At 45.5% G+C, this 13,487-nt stretch overlaps 2 protein-coding genes across 2 annotated transcripts in view; both read right to left on the bottom strand.

Moving 5' to 3' along the window:
* The window catches only part of KCNC1 (potassium voltage-gated channel subfamily C member 1), a 71,887-nt gene extending 61,763 nt beyond the window's left edge, over positions 1-10,124 (bottom strand). Inside the window, 2 exon segments of the mRNA XM_049780676.1 lie at positions 1,784-1,894; positions 9,923-10,124. Of these exon segments, the coding sequence (XP_049636633.1) occupies positions 1,784-1,894; positions 9,923-10,124 (313 nt within the window).
* A 580-nt stretch (positions 10,125-10,704) lies between these two features.
* On the bottom strand, positions 10,705-12,964 carry MYOD1 (myogenic differentiation 1). The gene is made up of 3 exons (XM_049781074.1): positions 12,335-12,964; positions 11,192-11,270; positions 10,705-10,955 (listed from the first exon to the last, which is right to left on the bottom strand). Exons 1-3 carry the CDS (start codon positions 12,962-12,964, stop codon positions 10,705-10,707), a joined length of 960 nt encoding a protein of 319 aa, XP_049637031.1.
* Between the last annotated feature and the right edge of the window lie 523 nt (positions 12,965-13,487).

Raw genomic sequence — 13,487 nt, 5'->3', positions numbered from 1 at the left:
GCACTTCTGTGATCTTTGTTCTCTCCCCTACTCACTCCCCAGTTCTTTCAATGTCTTCTCTGAGTATCCCTGATGGAATTCTGACAAATCATTTTTAAGTGTGTGTGTGTGTGTGTGTGTGTGTGTGTGTGTGTGTTTGTGTAGGGGGCATTGGGCCACACCTGGTGTTGCTCAGGATTTACTCCAGCCTCTTCAATCAGGAATCACTCCTGGTTGACTGCAAGGGACCATATATGGTGCCAGGAATCAAACCTACCTTGATCATGTGCAAGGCAAGCACCCTACCTGCTGCACTATTGCTCAAGACCCTTCTAATAAGTCATCCAGCTTCAGCTTTGGTTCGCTCCTGTCTATTTTGGCAGGCCGGGCTGGCCTTTCTAAAATAGAATTGAATTTGTAATCTCCTCCTGCTCTGATTTCTCCAAGGTTCTCTAGTGCCCTCAGAACAAAGTCGAAGTGATATTTACTGTGACCCTACCATTCCCCAGTGCCCTCCGACACCTCCTGGTGGTCATTTGAAGTTTGATAAAGGTGCTGTTTGGCTGTGTGTCACTTTCAGATTTCTTATTTCCTTAGTCCAGCACATCCTTCTTAGGTTCTTCCCTGAGCAACCTCTTTTAAAACTTTTATTATTATTATTATTATTTTAATCATTATTAACAATTAAACAATAATTTATACAATATAAAATTATATAATTATTAAATAATTGCTTATATTATGTTATGTTATATTATTATCACTCCTTATTAGGGGTTACTTGCTTATCCAGACTTTCTATTCCCACCCTCCTATCCCATATACCCCATGATAACACACAGCCTCATTATGTAACTAGCTGCACAAAGAGCTCGTCTCCTGGTGGGCCCAGGTGCTCCCCTGGTGAAGGAACTATAAACACTGGTCTGTTTTCAGCCAGCACCAGATCCGACATCTACTAAACAGGTGAATTATTAAAAGAGCCTCAAAAGTGCTTAAAGAGAAAGGTTTAAAGACCCCCAAGGTGCTTTCAGAGCAGTGGCCAGAGGAAAAGCTGGTGACAGCACCTCTGTGTGGAGAGAGAAGTTTTCAGGGGTTTGGGGATGGGGAGACAGGAAGCAAAGCCTCAGACAAGTGTTGAGGTACTTCCTAGGTTAGCAGATCTTCATTTTTAGAGTTTTTTTCATTTTTAGAGTTTGCTACTGAGTAAGCAGTTATGCAGTCAAATGCTCTACCACTGAGCTATACCCCCTCTGATTAAGCAGTTATGAAGAGGACCTGGGGGTACCAGGAAGGTGGTTCAAAGTGTTGAGCACAAGCTTTCCATGCAGGAGATAAAAGTTTATCCCTGGCACTGCAGGGGTCTCCTAAACACTACTCTAGGGATAACCTCGGTGCACCACCACCAGGGGTGTCCCCTCCCTAAAACAAGGAAATAGCCTGTAGAGTTTTAAGAAATAAAGATGTCTATAAGTGAAATTTTGAGGGCACTCTTCAGGTCTCTGTGTGGGAATTGGGATTGGGGTGGTATGTGACTGGGGATTAACTCTTTTTTGGGTGGTGAGTTTGACAGGGAAGAATTTTGTCAAGATTTTCTGAAAATTGCTAGCCCAGGAAGGCAGAAGTTGTGTGTATATTTTTTCTTACAGATTTGTGGGAGTCCTGTTGTCTTCTCTTGTTTCTCAAAGACAAAGTGCAAGTATCCCCTCATCCAAGAATCCTTCTCAGCATCTGGACAAACCCATGACATCTGCAGATCTCAGAATGTTTATAGTTTATTGAAAGCACTCCAGCTGCCACTGACCTTGCAGGTTAGCCAGTGCACCTTTCCTTACAAATTCTGGCTCCTGGGAGACCAGCTGAGTGGAGGCTTCTGTGTTTGTCTTATCTTCCCTGTGATCCCCTTGTGGCCACACTAAAAGGCAAATTACAGGCCTTCATACTCATTAAATTTTGTGCTCTTACTCTGTGACCTTGACCCCTTGACCTCCAATGTATCCATAGTAACTCTGGGTGGCACCCAGTGTCTTAAATTATCAGTGACTTTTCTGGACCCACCTGAGGTTCACTCTGTGTGTGAAGGTATTTCACTCTGTGTAAGAGATACATTTCTTTTGCATGCATTTCAGAATTCCCTGGGAAGCTTTGAGGCTGCTACCAACCATTTGTGACAGAGCAGCCTATTTTGATTTACATCATTTAATGGCACTGTGAAGATCCTTCTTTTTTTTTTTTTTTTTTTTTTTTGGTTTTTGGGCCACACCCGGCGATGCTCAGGGGTTACTCCTGGGTGTCTGCTCAGAAATAGCTCCTGGCAGGCACAGGGGACCATATGGGACACCGGGATTCGAACCAACCACCTTTGGTCCTGGATGGGCTGCTTCAAGGCAAACACTATCTCTCCGGGCCCAAAGATCCTTCTTCTCCCCGCCCAAGTCAGAGCTCACTTTGTGTCTTTGCATCACATTTCAAGTATGCACATGCATATTTAAGGCAGAATCTTATTGCACACCTTGTTGACTACATTAGAGTGTAAATGTGACTGTTTTATGCACCAAGAAACCAAAATATTTTGATGACTTATCTTATTGGGAAATACTGTTTTATCACCCAGCCTTGAACTCAAACATGTTTTCTATGAGGTGGGCATGCATATCAAATCAAAACCTGCAAAGTGGGGCCAGGAATGATCTCATTTAAATTACTCAGATCATGAAAGTACACCGGCCCAGTGGGGCTCAGCTGTGAAAGACTGTGAGTGTGACCTGTCTATGTCTGTCTACTGTCCTCTTGCGTGAAACTCTTGCGAGTGGGGCAAAAAGAGCCTCCAGAAACCTCGCTTGCCCAGACGCCATTTTCAGGGAGGGACTTCAGAGCATAAAAGCCGGCTATCCTTTGCAAAAGCTGGCTCCCTGTGTGTGACACCAGGCGGGGAAAATCCGCGAAAGTACACCGGCCCAGTGGGGCTCAGCTGTGAAAGACTGTGAGTGTGACCTGTCTATGTCTGTCTACTGTCCTCTTGCGTGAAACTCTTGCGAGTGGGGCAAAAAGAGGCTCAGAGGAGCACGGCCGCTCCGCTTCGCTACGCGGCCGTGCACTCTTTCTAAGGAAAGAACTCCATTGCAACAAGAAGGAAAAATCACACTAAGAACGGCGCTATATCACAGAAGCAAACATTTCTCTCTGGACTGTCTTCTCTGTTACATGCTCGGGCCTAAGATTTGACCCAGTGTGAGGCTTCATCCACGGAGGACTCCCCTCCCTTAGAGGCAAGTCAGCCCATCCAGAAAGGGAGGAGCCAGAGGAGTGTGCTGCCTACATCATATAGACAATGAATACCACTACAACACGTAGAAAAACCCACAATACAAATGTGACAATGGGGAAACAGCGCAGGCCAGCATCAGACATAGAGAATGAAGATGACAATTCTGAGGACCAGATAATGACTGAACAACTAATCAACCTCTCAGATAAGGACTTTAGACTAGCAATATGGAAGGTGCTCAACAGACTCCAAGAAACCATGGATCGAGTTGAACAGAACACTAATAAGAACCAAGAAAATATGAAGGCAGAAATGACAAAACTCCAAACTGAAATAACATGTCAACTAACAGGCCTGAAAAACTCAGTAAACGAAGTGAATGACAAAATGGATAAGCTCTGGGACAGGGTATCAGAAGCTGAGAATAGACTTGGTGCTGTGGAAGATGAGATACATAACAATTCCATACAGCAGGAGAGATTGGACAAAAACTTAAAGCAAATGAGCAGACAATGGAAAAATTAGTCAAAGAATGGGAACAGACGAAAATAGAAGTCTATGATAAGATCAACAGAAACAACTTAAGAATCATTGGAGTCCCAGAGACCCAGGAAGAAAATTTCCAGGAAGAATCAATGGTCAAGAACATCATTAAAGAGAAACTCCCAGAGCTAAAGAATATATGTGATCAAATCCTGCATGCCCGAAGAGTACCAACCAAAAGAGACCCCAGAAAAAACCACCCCAAGACACATCCTAGTCACAATGACAAATCCCACAGATAGAGACAGAATTCTGAAAACAGCAAGATCAAAAGGGGAAATCATGTTCAAGCAAGCTTCCCTGAGATTTACAGCAGACCTGTCACCAGAAACGCTCAATGCCAGAAAGCAGTGGTGGGATATTGTGACAAGACTGAATGAAATGAATGCTTCACCCAGAATACTATACCCAGCAAAACTCACTTTCCGGTTTGATGGAAGAATACATGGTTTCACAGACAAAAAACAGCTCAGAAACTTCACAGACACAAAACCAGTCTTAAGAGAAAAACTGAAAGACCTAATCTAAGACAAGACTACCCAAAAGACACACCAAATTTTGAAATAAAGATGGCGTTAAATCCCAGGACAATTCTTTCTCTCAACGTCAATGGACTAAATGCACCAGTTAAGAGACACAGAGTGGCTAAATGGATCAAAAAACTCAATCCAACCTTCTGCTGCCTACAAGAAACGCACCTGAATAGTCAGAACAAACATAGACTCAAAATAAAGGCTGGAGAAAAGTTATCCAAGCAAACAACACCCATAAAAAAGCTGGAGTGGCCATACTAATATCAGATAATGCAAACTTTATACTCAGGAAGGTTGTAAGGGACAAAGACGGACATTTTATATTAATCAAGGGGGTACGTAGAGCAGGAAGAATTCACTCTCCTAAACATATATGCACCGAATGAGGGGCCAGCAAAATATTTAATACAACTGCTGACAAATCTGAAAAATAATATCTACAACAACACAATAATTGTGGGGGACCTAAACACGGCTTTGTCAACACTGGACAGGTCAACCAGACTGAAACCCAACAAGAATATACTAGACCTGAGGAGAGAAATGGAAGAAAGAGGCCTAGTGGATATATATAGGACACTCCATCCCCAGAAACCTGGATACACATTCTCTCCAATGTACATGGGACATTCTCCAGGATAGACTACATGCTGGCACATAAAACATACCTCCATAAGATCAAGAGGATAGAAATTTTGCAGACTACCTTCGCTGACCACAAGGCTCTGAAATTATTTGTGAACTCCAAAGGGACTCAGAAGAAACACTTTAACACCTGGAAGTTAAACAGCCTCATGCTCAATAACCAGTGGGTCCGAGATGAAATCAAGGAGGAAATAAAAAGGTTCCTGGAAACAAATGACAATAAAGACACAAACTCTCAGAACTTATGGGACACAGCAAAAGCAGTACTGAGAGGAAAATTTATAGCTTTGCAAGCACACATCAGGAAGGAAGAAGGAGCTTACCTGAGTAGCTTAATGACACAGCTAATAGAACTAGAAAATGCTCAACAAAAGGACCCAAGAACAGGAAGACAGAAGGAAATAACAAAGCTGAGAGCAGAAATCAACGAAGTGGAAACTCAAAAAACAATCCGAAAGATCAACGAAAGCAGAAGTTGGTTCTTTGAAAAAATAAACAAGATTGATAGACCACTGGCAAACCTAACAAAGAAAGAGAGAGAGAGAAACTTGATAACTCGTATCAGGAATGAAAAAGGAGAGATCACTACTGATATGACAGAGATTCAAAGGGTAATCAGAAACTACTTTGAAAAACTCTACGCCACTAAAAATGAGAACCTGGAAGAAATGGATAAATTCTTGGACTCTTATAATCTTCCACGGTTGAAGGAAGAGGATGTAGCATATCTAAACACCCCCATCACCATTGATGAAATTAAAACAGTAATCAAATGTCTGCCGAAAAACAAAAGCCCAGGTCCAGATGGATTCACTAATGAATTCTATCAAACTTTCCAAGAGGAACTACTGCCAATCTTGGCAAGACTCTTTCATGAAATTGAACAAACAGAAACACTTCCAAATAGCTTTTATGAAGCCAACATCACCTGATACCTAAACCAGACAGAGACGCTACCAAAAAAGAAAATTACAGACCAATATCACTGATGAATGCAGATGCAAAGATCCTCAACAAAATCCTGGCAAATAGGATTCAATGCCTCATTAAGAAGATCATCCACTACGATCAAGTAGGTTTCATCCCAGGAATGCAAGGCTGGTTTAACATCCGTAAATCTATCAACATAATACACAACATCAATAACAAGAAAAATAAAAACCACATGATCATATCAATAGATGCAGAGAAAGCATTTGATAAGGTCCAACACCCATTCTTGATCAAAACTCTCAGCAAATGGGAATGGAGGGAACCTTTCTCAATATAGTGAAGGCCATCTACCACAAGCCAGTGGCAAATATTATCCTCAATGGAGAAAAAACTGAAAGCCTTCCCTCTAAATTCTGGCACAAGACAAGGCTGTCCTCTCTCACCACTCCTATTCAACATAGCACTGGAAGTACTTGCTATAGCGATTAGGCAAGAAAAGGATATCAAGGGAATCCAGATAGGAAAGGAAGAAGTCAAGCTCTCACTGTTTGCAGATGACATGATACTCTACTTAGAAAACCCTAAAGACTCTATCAAAAAGCTTCTAGAAACAATAGACTCATATAGCAAGGTGGCAGGCTACAAAATTAACACACAAAAATCAATGGCCTTTCTATACACCAACAGTAATAAAGAAGAAATGGACATTAAGAAAACAACCCCATTCACAATAGTACCACACAAACTCAAATATCTTGGAATCAACTTGACTAAATATGTGAAGGACCTATACAAAGAAAACTATAAAACTCTGCTCCAAGAAATAAGAGAGGACACACGGAAATGGAAACACATACCCTGCTCATGGATTGGCAGGATTAACATCATCAAAATGGCAATACTCCCCAAGGCATTATACAGATTTAATGCCATCCCTCTAAAGATACCCATGACATTCTTCAAAGAAGTGGATCAGACACTTTTGAAATTCATTTGGAACAATAAACACCCTCGAATAGCTAAAGCAATCATTGGGAAAAAGAATATGGGAGGAATTACTTTTCCCAACTTTAAACTGTACTACAAAGCAACAGTTATCAAAACAGCATGGTATTGGAATAAGGATAGGTCCTCAGATCAGTGGAATAGGCTTGAATACTCAGAAAATGTTCCCCAGAGATACAACCATCTAATTTTTGATAAAGGAGCAGGAAATCCTAAATGGAGCAGGGAAAGCCTCTTCAACAAGTGGTGTTGGCACAATTGGATAGCCACTTGCAAAAAATTAAACTTAGACCCCCAGCTAACATCATGTACAAAGGTAAAATCCAAATGGATTAAAGACCTCGATATCAGCCCCAAAACCATAAGATATATAGAACAGCACATAGGCAAAACACTACAGGACATTACAGGCATCTTCAAGGAGGAAACTGCACTCTCCAAGCAAGTGAAAGCAGAGATTAACAGATGGGAATATATTAAGCTGAGAAGCTTCTGCACCTCAAAGGAAATAGTGCCCAGGATACAAGAGCCACCCACTGAGTGGGAGAAACTATTCACCCAATACCCATCAGATAAGGGGCTAATCTCCAAAATATACAAGGCACTGACAGAACTTTACAAGAAAAAAACATCTAACCCCATCAAAAAATGGGGAGAAGAAATGAACAGACACTTTGACAAAGAAGAAATACGCATGGCCAAAAGACACATGAAAAAATGTTCCACATCACTAATCATCAGGGAGATGCAAATCAAAACAACGATGAGATACCACCTCACACCCCAGAGAATGGCACACATCACAAAGAATGAGAATAAACAGTGTTGGCGGGGATGTGGAGAGAAAGGAACTCTTATCCACTGCTGGTGGGAATGCTGTCTAGTTCAACCTTTATGGAAAGCGATATGGAGATTCCTCCAAAAACTGGAAATCGAGCTCCCATACGATCCAGCTATACCACTCCTAGGAATATACCCTAGGAACACAAAAATACAATACAAAAACCCCTTCCTTACACCTATATTCATTGCAGCTCTATTTACCATAGCAAGACTCTGGAAACAACCAAGATGCCCTTCAACAGACGAATGGCTAAAGAAACTGTGGTACATATACACAATGGAATATTATGCAGCTGTCAGGAGAGATGAAGTCATGAAATTTTCCTATACATGGATGTACATGGAATCTATTATGCTGAGTGAAATAAGTCAGAGAGAGAGAGAAAAACGCAGAATGGTCTCACTCATCTATGGGTTTTTAAGAAAAATGAAAGACACCCTTGTAATAATAATTTTCAGACACAAAAGAGAAAAGAGCTGGAAGTTCCAGCTCACCTCAGGAAGCTCACCACAAAGAGTGATGAGTTTAGTTAGAGAAATAACTACATTTTGAACTGTCCTAATATTGAGAATGTATGAGGGAAATGTAGAGCCTGTTTAGGGTACAGGCGGGGGTTGGGTGGGGAGGAGGGTGATTTGGGACTTGGGTGATGGGAATGTTGCACTGGTGATGGGTGGTGTTCCTTTTATGACTGAAACCCAAACACAATCATGTATGTAATCAAGGTGTTTAAATAAAAAAAAATTAAAAAAAAAATAAATTACTCAGATCACTAAGCACTAGTAGGAGTGATCCCTGAACACAGACTCAGGAATAAGCCTTGAGTACCTCTGAGGGTAGCCCAACACTCAGGGTTTGCTGTGTGTGTGTGTGTGTGTGTGTGTGTGTGTGTGTGTGTGTGTGTAAAAATGTCATTTTTGTATGCAGTTAAAAATAATCTGAGGAGTTTTTTAAACTAGTACTAACTTTTTGGGACAGATAAACCTACTATGACTTACTGTTCTTTACTTAAATGCAACCCCAAAAGGAAAGCCATAAATTATTCAGTTCTTCCTCCATCTTCCAACTTCCCTCCCCCAATCTGGTCTCAGTTGTGTACTCTATACTCAGAGTTTGTTGTGAATTTATATTATTTATATTTATATTATGTTGTATATTTCTAAAAAGAAAACACAGATGAGGACCATTGCAAGCTTGTCCTTCTCCAGGGAGAAGCCTTATTTAATTCAACATGTTAACCTCCAGTTCCATCCAAGTTGCAGTGAAGTTTTTGTTTGTGTGTGTGTGTGTGCTTTGTTTTGGGGCCACACCTGGTGTTACTTAGGGGTTACTTCTAGCTCAGGAATCACTACTGGTCATTTGGGGGACCATATGAGATCCCAAGGATTCAACCGGGATCATCTATGTGCAAAGCAAGCTCCCTATGCACTGCACTATCTCTTTGGCTCCCAGATTGCTATGAACTTCTTGATTTCATTTTTTCTTGAGGCTTTATAGTGTATTACATTGTGTATTTGTACCACAACTTCTTTATCTATTTGTCTACCATTGGACAATGGGGCTGTAAGTGCTGTAATGGACATTAATGTACATATATCTTTTCGGTTTAGTGATTTTGTATTTTGGAATAGATGTGAAGAAGTGGAGTCACTGGGAAGTCATATGGAAGCTATATTAACTATTCTTGGGGAGAGTTCCCCCTCAAAACTTCCAAACAGTTTTCCATGGGGGCTGGGCCAGACAACATTCCTAGCAACAGTGAAGGAGAGTTCCTTTCTCACCACATCCCTACCAGTCTTACTATTTGTTCTTCTTACAGGGGGCATGAGATACTTTCTTGGTTGTTTTTATTTGCATTTCCTGATAATAACTGACAGTAAATACTTTTTAATATTCTTTTCGTAGGTAGTTTGGTGGTGGTGAGGTGAATTTAGTGGTGGTGAGGTAAGTTGAACACTATGCACAGCAAGACCAACACTCTTGCCAATATATAATTTTTAAAATGATTCAGATTACTATAATACGGATTCTGACTTGAGAATCAGTGATCTGTGTCTGACTATGACAGTGCACATCTTGGCCAGAGACTTCCCTACTTACTTATTGGGAAATTTCTCTTCAGCAACACCCCCTACCTAGGCCACAAACTACTTTTTTTTTTTTTTTGCTTACTTACTCCCTGCTTCCTGCAGGGGTCGCTGCTGGACAGTTTGCACAGGTTGTGGATGTCACTTTTCATCTTGCCCTCAACCCAATGGAAAATCGGAGCCACAGAGGTATAAATTAGCGTCTTTATTTCAAACATCCGAGCGAGCACCTTGGCAAGCTCACCGGCCGTATAAACATATAAAGTCCCTGTCGCACTGCACACCATGCCTCAGAGATAAATACCGCCCTAAGGGCTCCTGCTCTGGCAAAAGCAACTCTTATTTACAGGAGTAGATTACAAAAGTATTACAAAAAAACAGAAGTGGTCCTGAACAGGGGATGGAGGGAGGAGGTGGGAGTAGTTTCCATTACACTTGTTACACTCAGGATGAGACTGGACTGAGTCCCCGGGGGGTATTGGGAAAAAAGTGAAGGCAGTTAACCCAGTTAACATCCAGGGCGATGCTTGGGTCTGCTCGGCCAGAGCTAGAAAGAGAGCCCCTGGAGCTCTGGCAGGCAAAGGCACCCCGAACTCCCAATGCAGCTGCAACCAGGCTAGGTGCTGGACTATGTCCTTGCAGAAAAAAAGGACTGGGTCCTTGCTAGGGGATGCGGGAGGTCGAAACTCACGAGTCCTCTGGCCTCTCCTCCCTCCGGAGGTTGCGCTTTTAAAGCGCGATTGAGAGCGGAAAATTAGCTTTTATTTTATTTTATTTTTTTTTAACTCCATCTTTGGGGACGCGCAGAACTCCGTCCTTTCCCGCGGCTGGGCTGCAGGACACTCGGACGTAGCTGCCCTTATCGTCTCAGAGCACCTGATAGATGGGGTTGGGGTTGGCGCCCGCGGGGCACGGAGGGGCCGCCTCTGGGGAAGGAGTCGGGGCGCTCTCGCTCTCGCTCGGGGCGGCCACTCCGTCTTGCGGACCCGGAGACGACTCCGGCAGCGCGTCGCTCAGCACCAGCACGGGCGCGCCGGGGCTCTCGGTGGAGATGCGCTCCACGATGCTGGACAGGCAGTCGAGGCTGGACACGGCGGAGCTTTTCCCAGGCCTGGCTTCTAGAAGCGGAGGGAGAGGAAGGGATGAAAAGCTTAGTCTCCGGGGATTAAGCCCTACTCCTGCCGGCCGCCCGCCCGCCCGGACGAATGAACCAAAAGTCGGGGACATTTCATTCCCTGCACCATCTCCCGAGCACCCTAGCAAGCGTGTGGTTGGGAGATCGGGCTACTGTGAGGGATCGGGGCGTGACCTAGGAGAGGTCTAGGGGTGGAAAGGGGAGTTCTATTCTACGCACCGCTGGGCGCTTCGCTGTAGTAAGTGCCTTCGTAGCAGTTCCGCCTTCGGGCACCACTCGGAGGGCCGCTGTAGTCCATCTGCAAAAGGCAAACGCCGCCAGAGTCAGGGCTGTGGGTGGGTAGGGGAAAGTTTCGTGCTCTGGAATCCCCCCACCCCAACTCCCCAAGTTCAGCCAGGAGTTGGCTTTGCCCTGGTTGGGGGTTAGGTATAAGAAGGAGCAGCCAGCCGCACGTTAAGACAAATGAATCCAAGAAATCTTCTTAAGTTCTATGGGCACTGATTTTGGCTTTAGTTTTGTTTGGTACCGGGGATGAAAACTGGGGCCTCACTCTTAAATTGTGCATTCTGCAGCGGATCCTTATCTCAAGCCCTAGGGGCTCTTTGGAAATAAACTGATGAGTGAAGGAAAAACTTCTCTTAGTTTCTTCTTTCTTTCTTTCTTTCTTTCTTTCTTTCTTTCTTTCTCTTTCTTCTTTCTTTCTTTCTTTCTTTTCTTTCTTTCTTTCTTTTCTCTTTCTTCTTCTTTCTTTTCTTTTCCTTCTTCTTTCTTTCTTTCTTCTTCTTCTTCTTTCCTTCCTTCCTTCCTTCCTTCCTTCCTTCCTTCCTTCCTTCCTTCCTTCCTTCCTTCCTTCCTTCCTTCTTTCTTTCTTTCTTTCTTTCTTTCTTTCTTTCTTTCTTTCTTTCTTTCTTTCTTTTCTTTCTTTCGTGGTGGTGGTGGTGTTTGGGTCACACCCGGAGACGCTCAGGGGTTACTCCTGGCTATGCGCTCAGATATCGTTCCTGGCTCAGGGGACCATATGGGACACCGGGGAATCAAACCCAGGTAGGTCCTGGATCAGCCGCATGCAAGGCAAACGCCCTACCGCTGCGCTATCGCTCTGGTCCCTGCTCTTAGTTTTCTAATAAATTCCCCTTTAGGATAGATAGGTCGCACATGGCCTGAGGTCCCTCAAAGTGCAAGGGAACCACTCTGACTGCAGCTCTTGGACATTGAAGTCCACCTCAAGCACGGGTCACATTCCAATTCCCACGCCACCGCCCTCCCCCTAGTCCCGCGCCCCATCCTCCTCTCCAAGGGCCAGCTACCGTTCTCCAAACGCATCCCAGTAATACCTGCCCCGGCTTCTCCATGCTTACTTACCATGCCGTCGGAGCAGTTGGACCTCGGGCTGGACACGTCCGAGTCGCCGCTGTAATGCTCGCCACCACGACCCGGGGGCAGCGGTCCCGGCGCGTAGAAGGCGGCGGCGGCGCCGGGGGGCGCGGAGTCCTGGTCCCGCAGCAGCGCCTGCAGCCCCTCGATGTAGCGGATGGCGTTGCGCAGGATCTCCACCTTGGGCAGCCTCTGGTTGGGGTTGCTGGACGTGCAGCGCTTGAGCGTCTCGAAGGCCTCGTTGACTTTGCTCAGGCGGCGCCGCTCGCGCATGGTGGCGGCCTTCCGGCGGTCGGCGTTGGTGGTCTTGCGTTTGCACGCCTTGCAGGCCCACAGGAGACAGCGGCCGGCTTGGTGGTGCCCGCTGGGCGCGCGCACGTGCTCCTCTTCGCGGGCGCCCGCGCTGGGGTGCACCGTGGCGGGGAAGTGCGCGTGTTCTTCGGGCTTCAGGATGGCTCCCACGTGCACCAGGCGCGGGTCCAGGTCCTCGAAGAAGCGCAGGTCCGGGGAGTCGAAACAAGGGTCGTCGTAGAAGTCGTCCGCCGTGGCGAAGTTGCAGAGAGAGCTTTCCGACACCGTCAGTTCCACGTCGCGGAGAGGAGGCGACAGCAGCTCCATGTCTTGGCAAAAGGTGCGGCGGGGTGGTGGCAGTCCGGGGCTGGCTTTCCCCAAGCCGGTGGCAGGGCTTTTGCCCCAAACTTGGCGAACCCTGATCTTCCCCTAAGAGAGCAAAGTGCACTTGGATGCAAAACCAACTGTCCCTAGCCCTCCTCCGCGGCGAGACAGCTCCTGCGGCGCCCTGGGGCTCTTTTTTCCACCCCTAACTTCTCTCCAGGCGCTTGAAGCTATTTATCCCCGTAGTAGCCTAAGGGCCCCCCAGCCCGGGCTGGCCGCTAGGGGCGGGGGCGCCCAAGGCCAATAGGAGCAGAGAGGGGAGGAGTTTGGGATCTCTTGGGTGTCCGCTGGACACCGCGCTGGGCTGAGCTCCCACCCCCTCGGCGCTAGTTCGGGTCCCCCGGCCCCTCCCAGGAAGGCGGCGAGGCTAGCAACCCCGCGCAGCGCTCCGGAGCACCCGACAAAGCTCCCTGGGTCGAACGGAGGGAAGCGCTGGCCGAGAGCACTTTTCTAAAGAGTGGCAGGC

This window comes from Suncus etruscus, chromosome 9 (genome assembly GCF_024139225.1).
Source record: "Suncus etruscus isolate mSunEtr1 chromosome 9, mSunEtr1.pri.cur, whole genome shotgun sequence".
In the NCBI taxonomy this organism is placed as follows: domain Eukaryota; kingdom Metazoa; phylum Chordata; class Mammalia; order Eulipotyphla; family Soricidae; genus Suncus; species Suncus etruscus.
Note: the sequence above shows the minus strand (reverse complement) of the source record. Positions and strands in the feature narration are given on the sequence as shown.

Coding starts and splice junctions, on each gene's coding strand:
- MYOD1 (XM_049781074.1), bottom strand. CDS start 12,964: ATGGAGCTGCTGTCGCCTCCTCTCCGCGACGTGGAACTGACGGTGTCG. Junction 11,271..12,334: donor CCAACTGCTCCGACGGCATG/GTAAGTAAGCAT, acceptor TGCCTTTTGCAG/ATGGACTACAGCGGCCCTCC. Junction 10,956..11,191: donor CTACAGCGAAGCGCCCAGCG/GTGCGTAGAATA, acceptor CTCCGCTTCTAG/AAGCCAGGCCTGGGAAAAGC.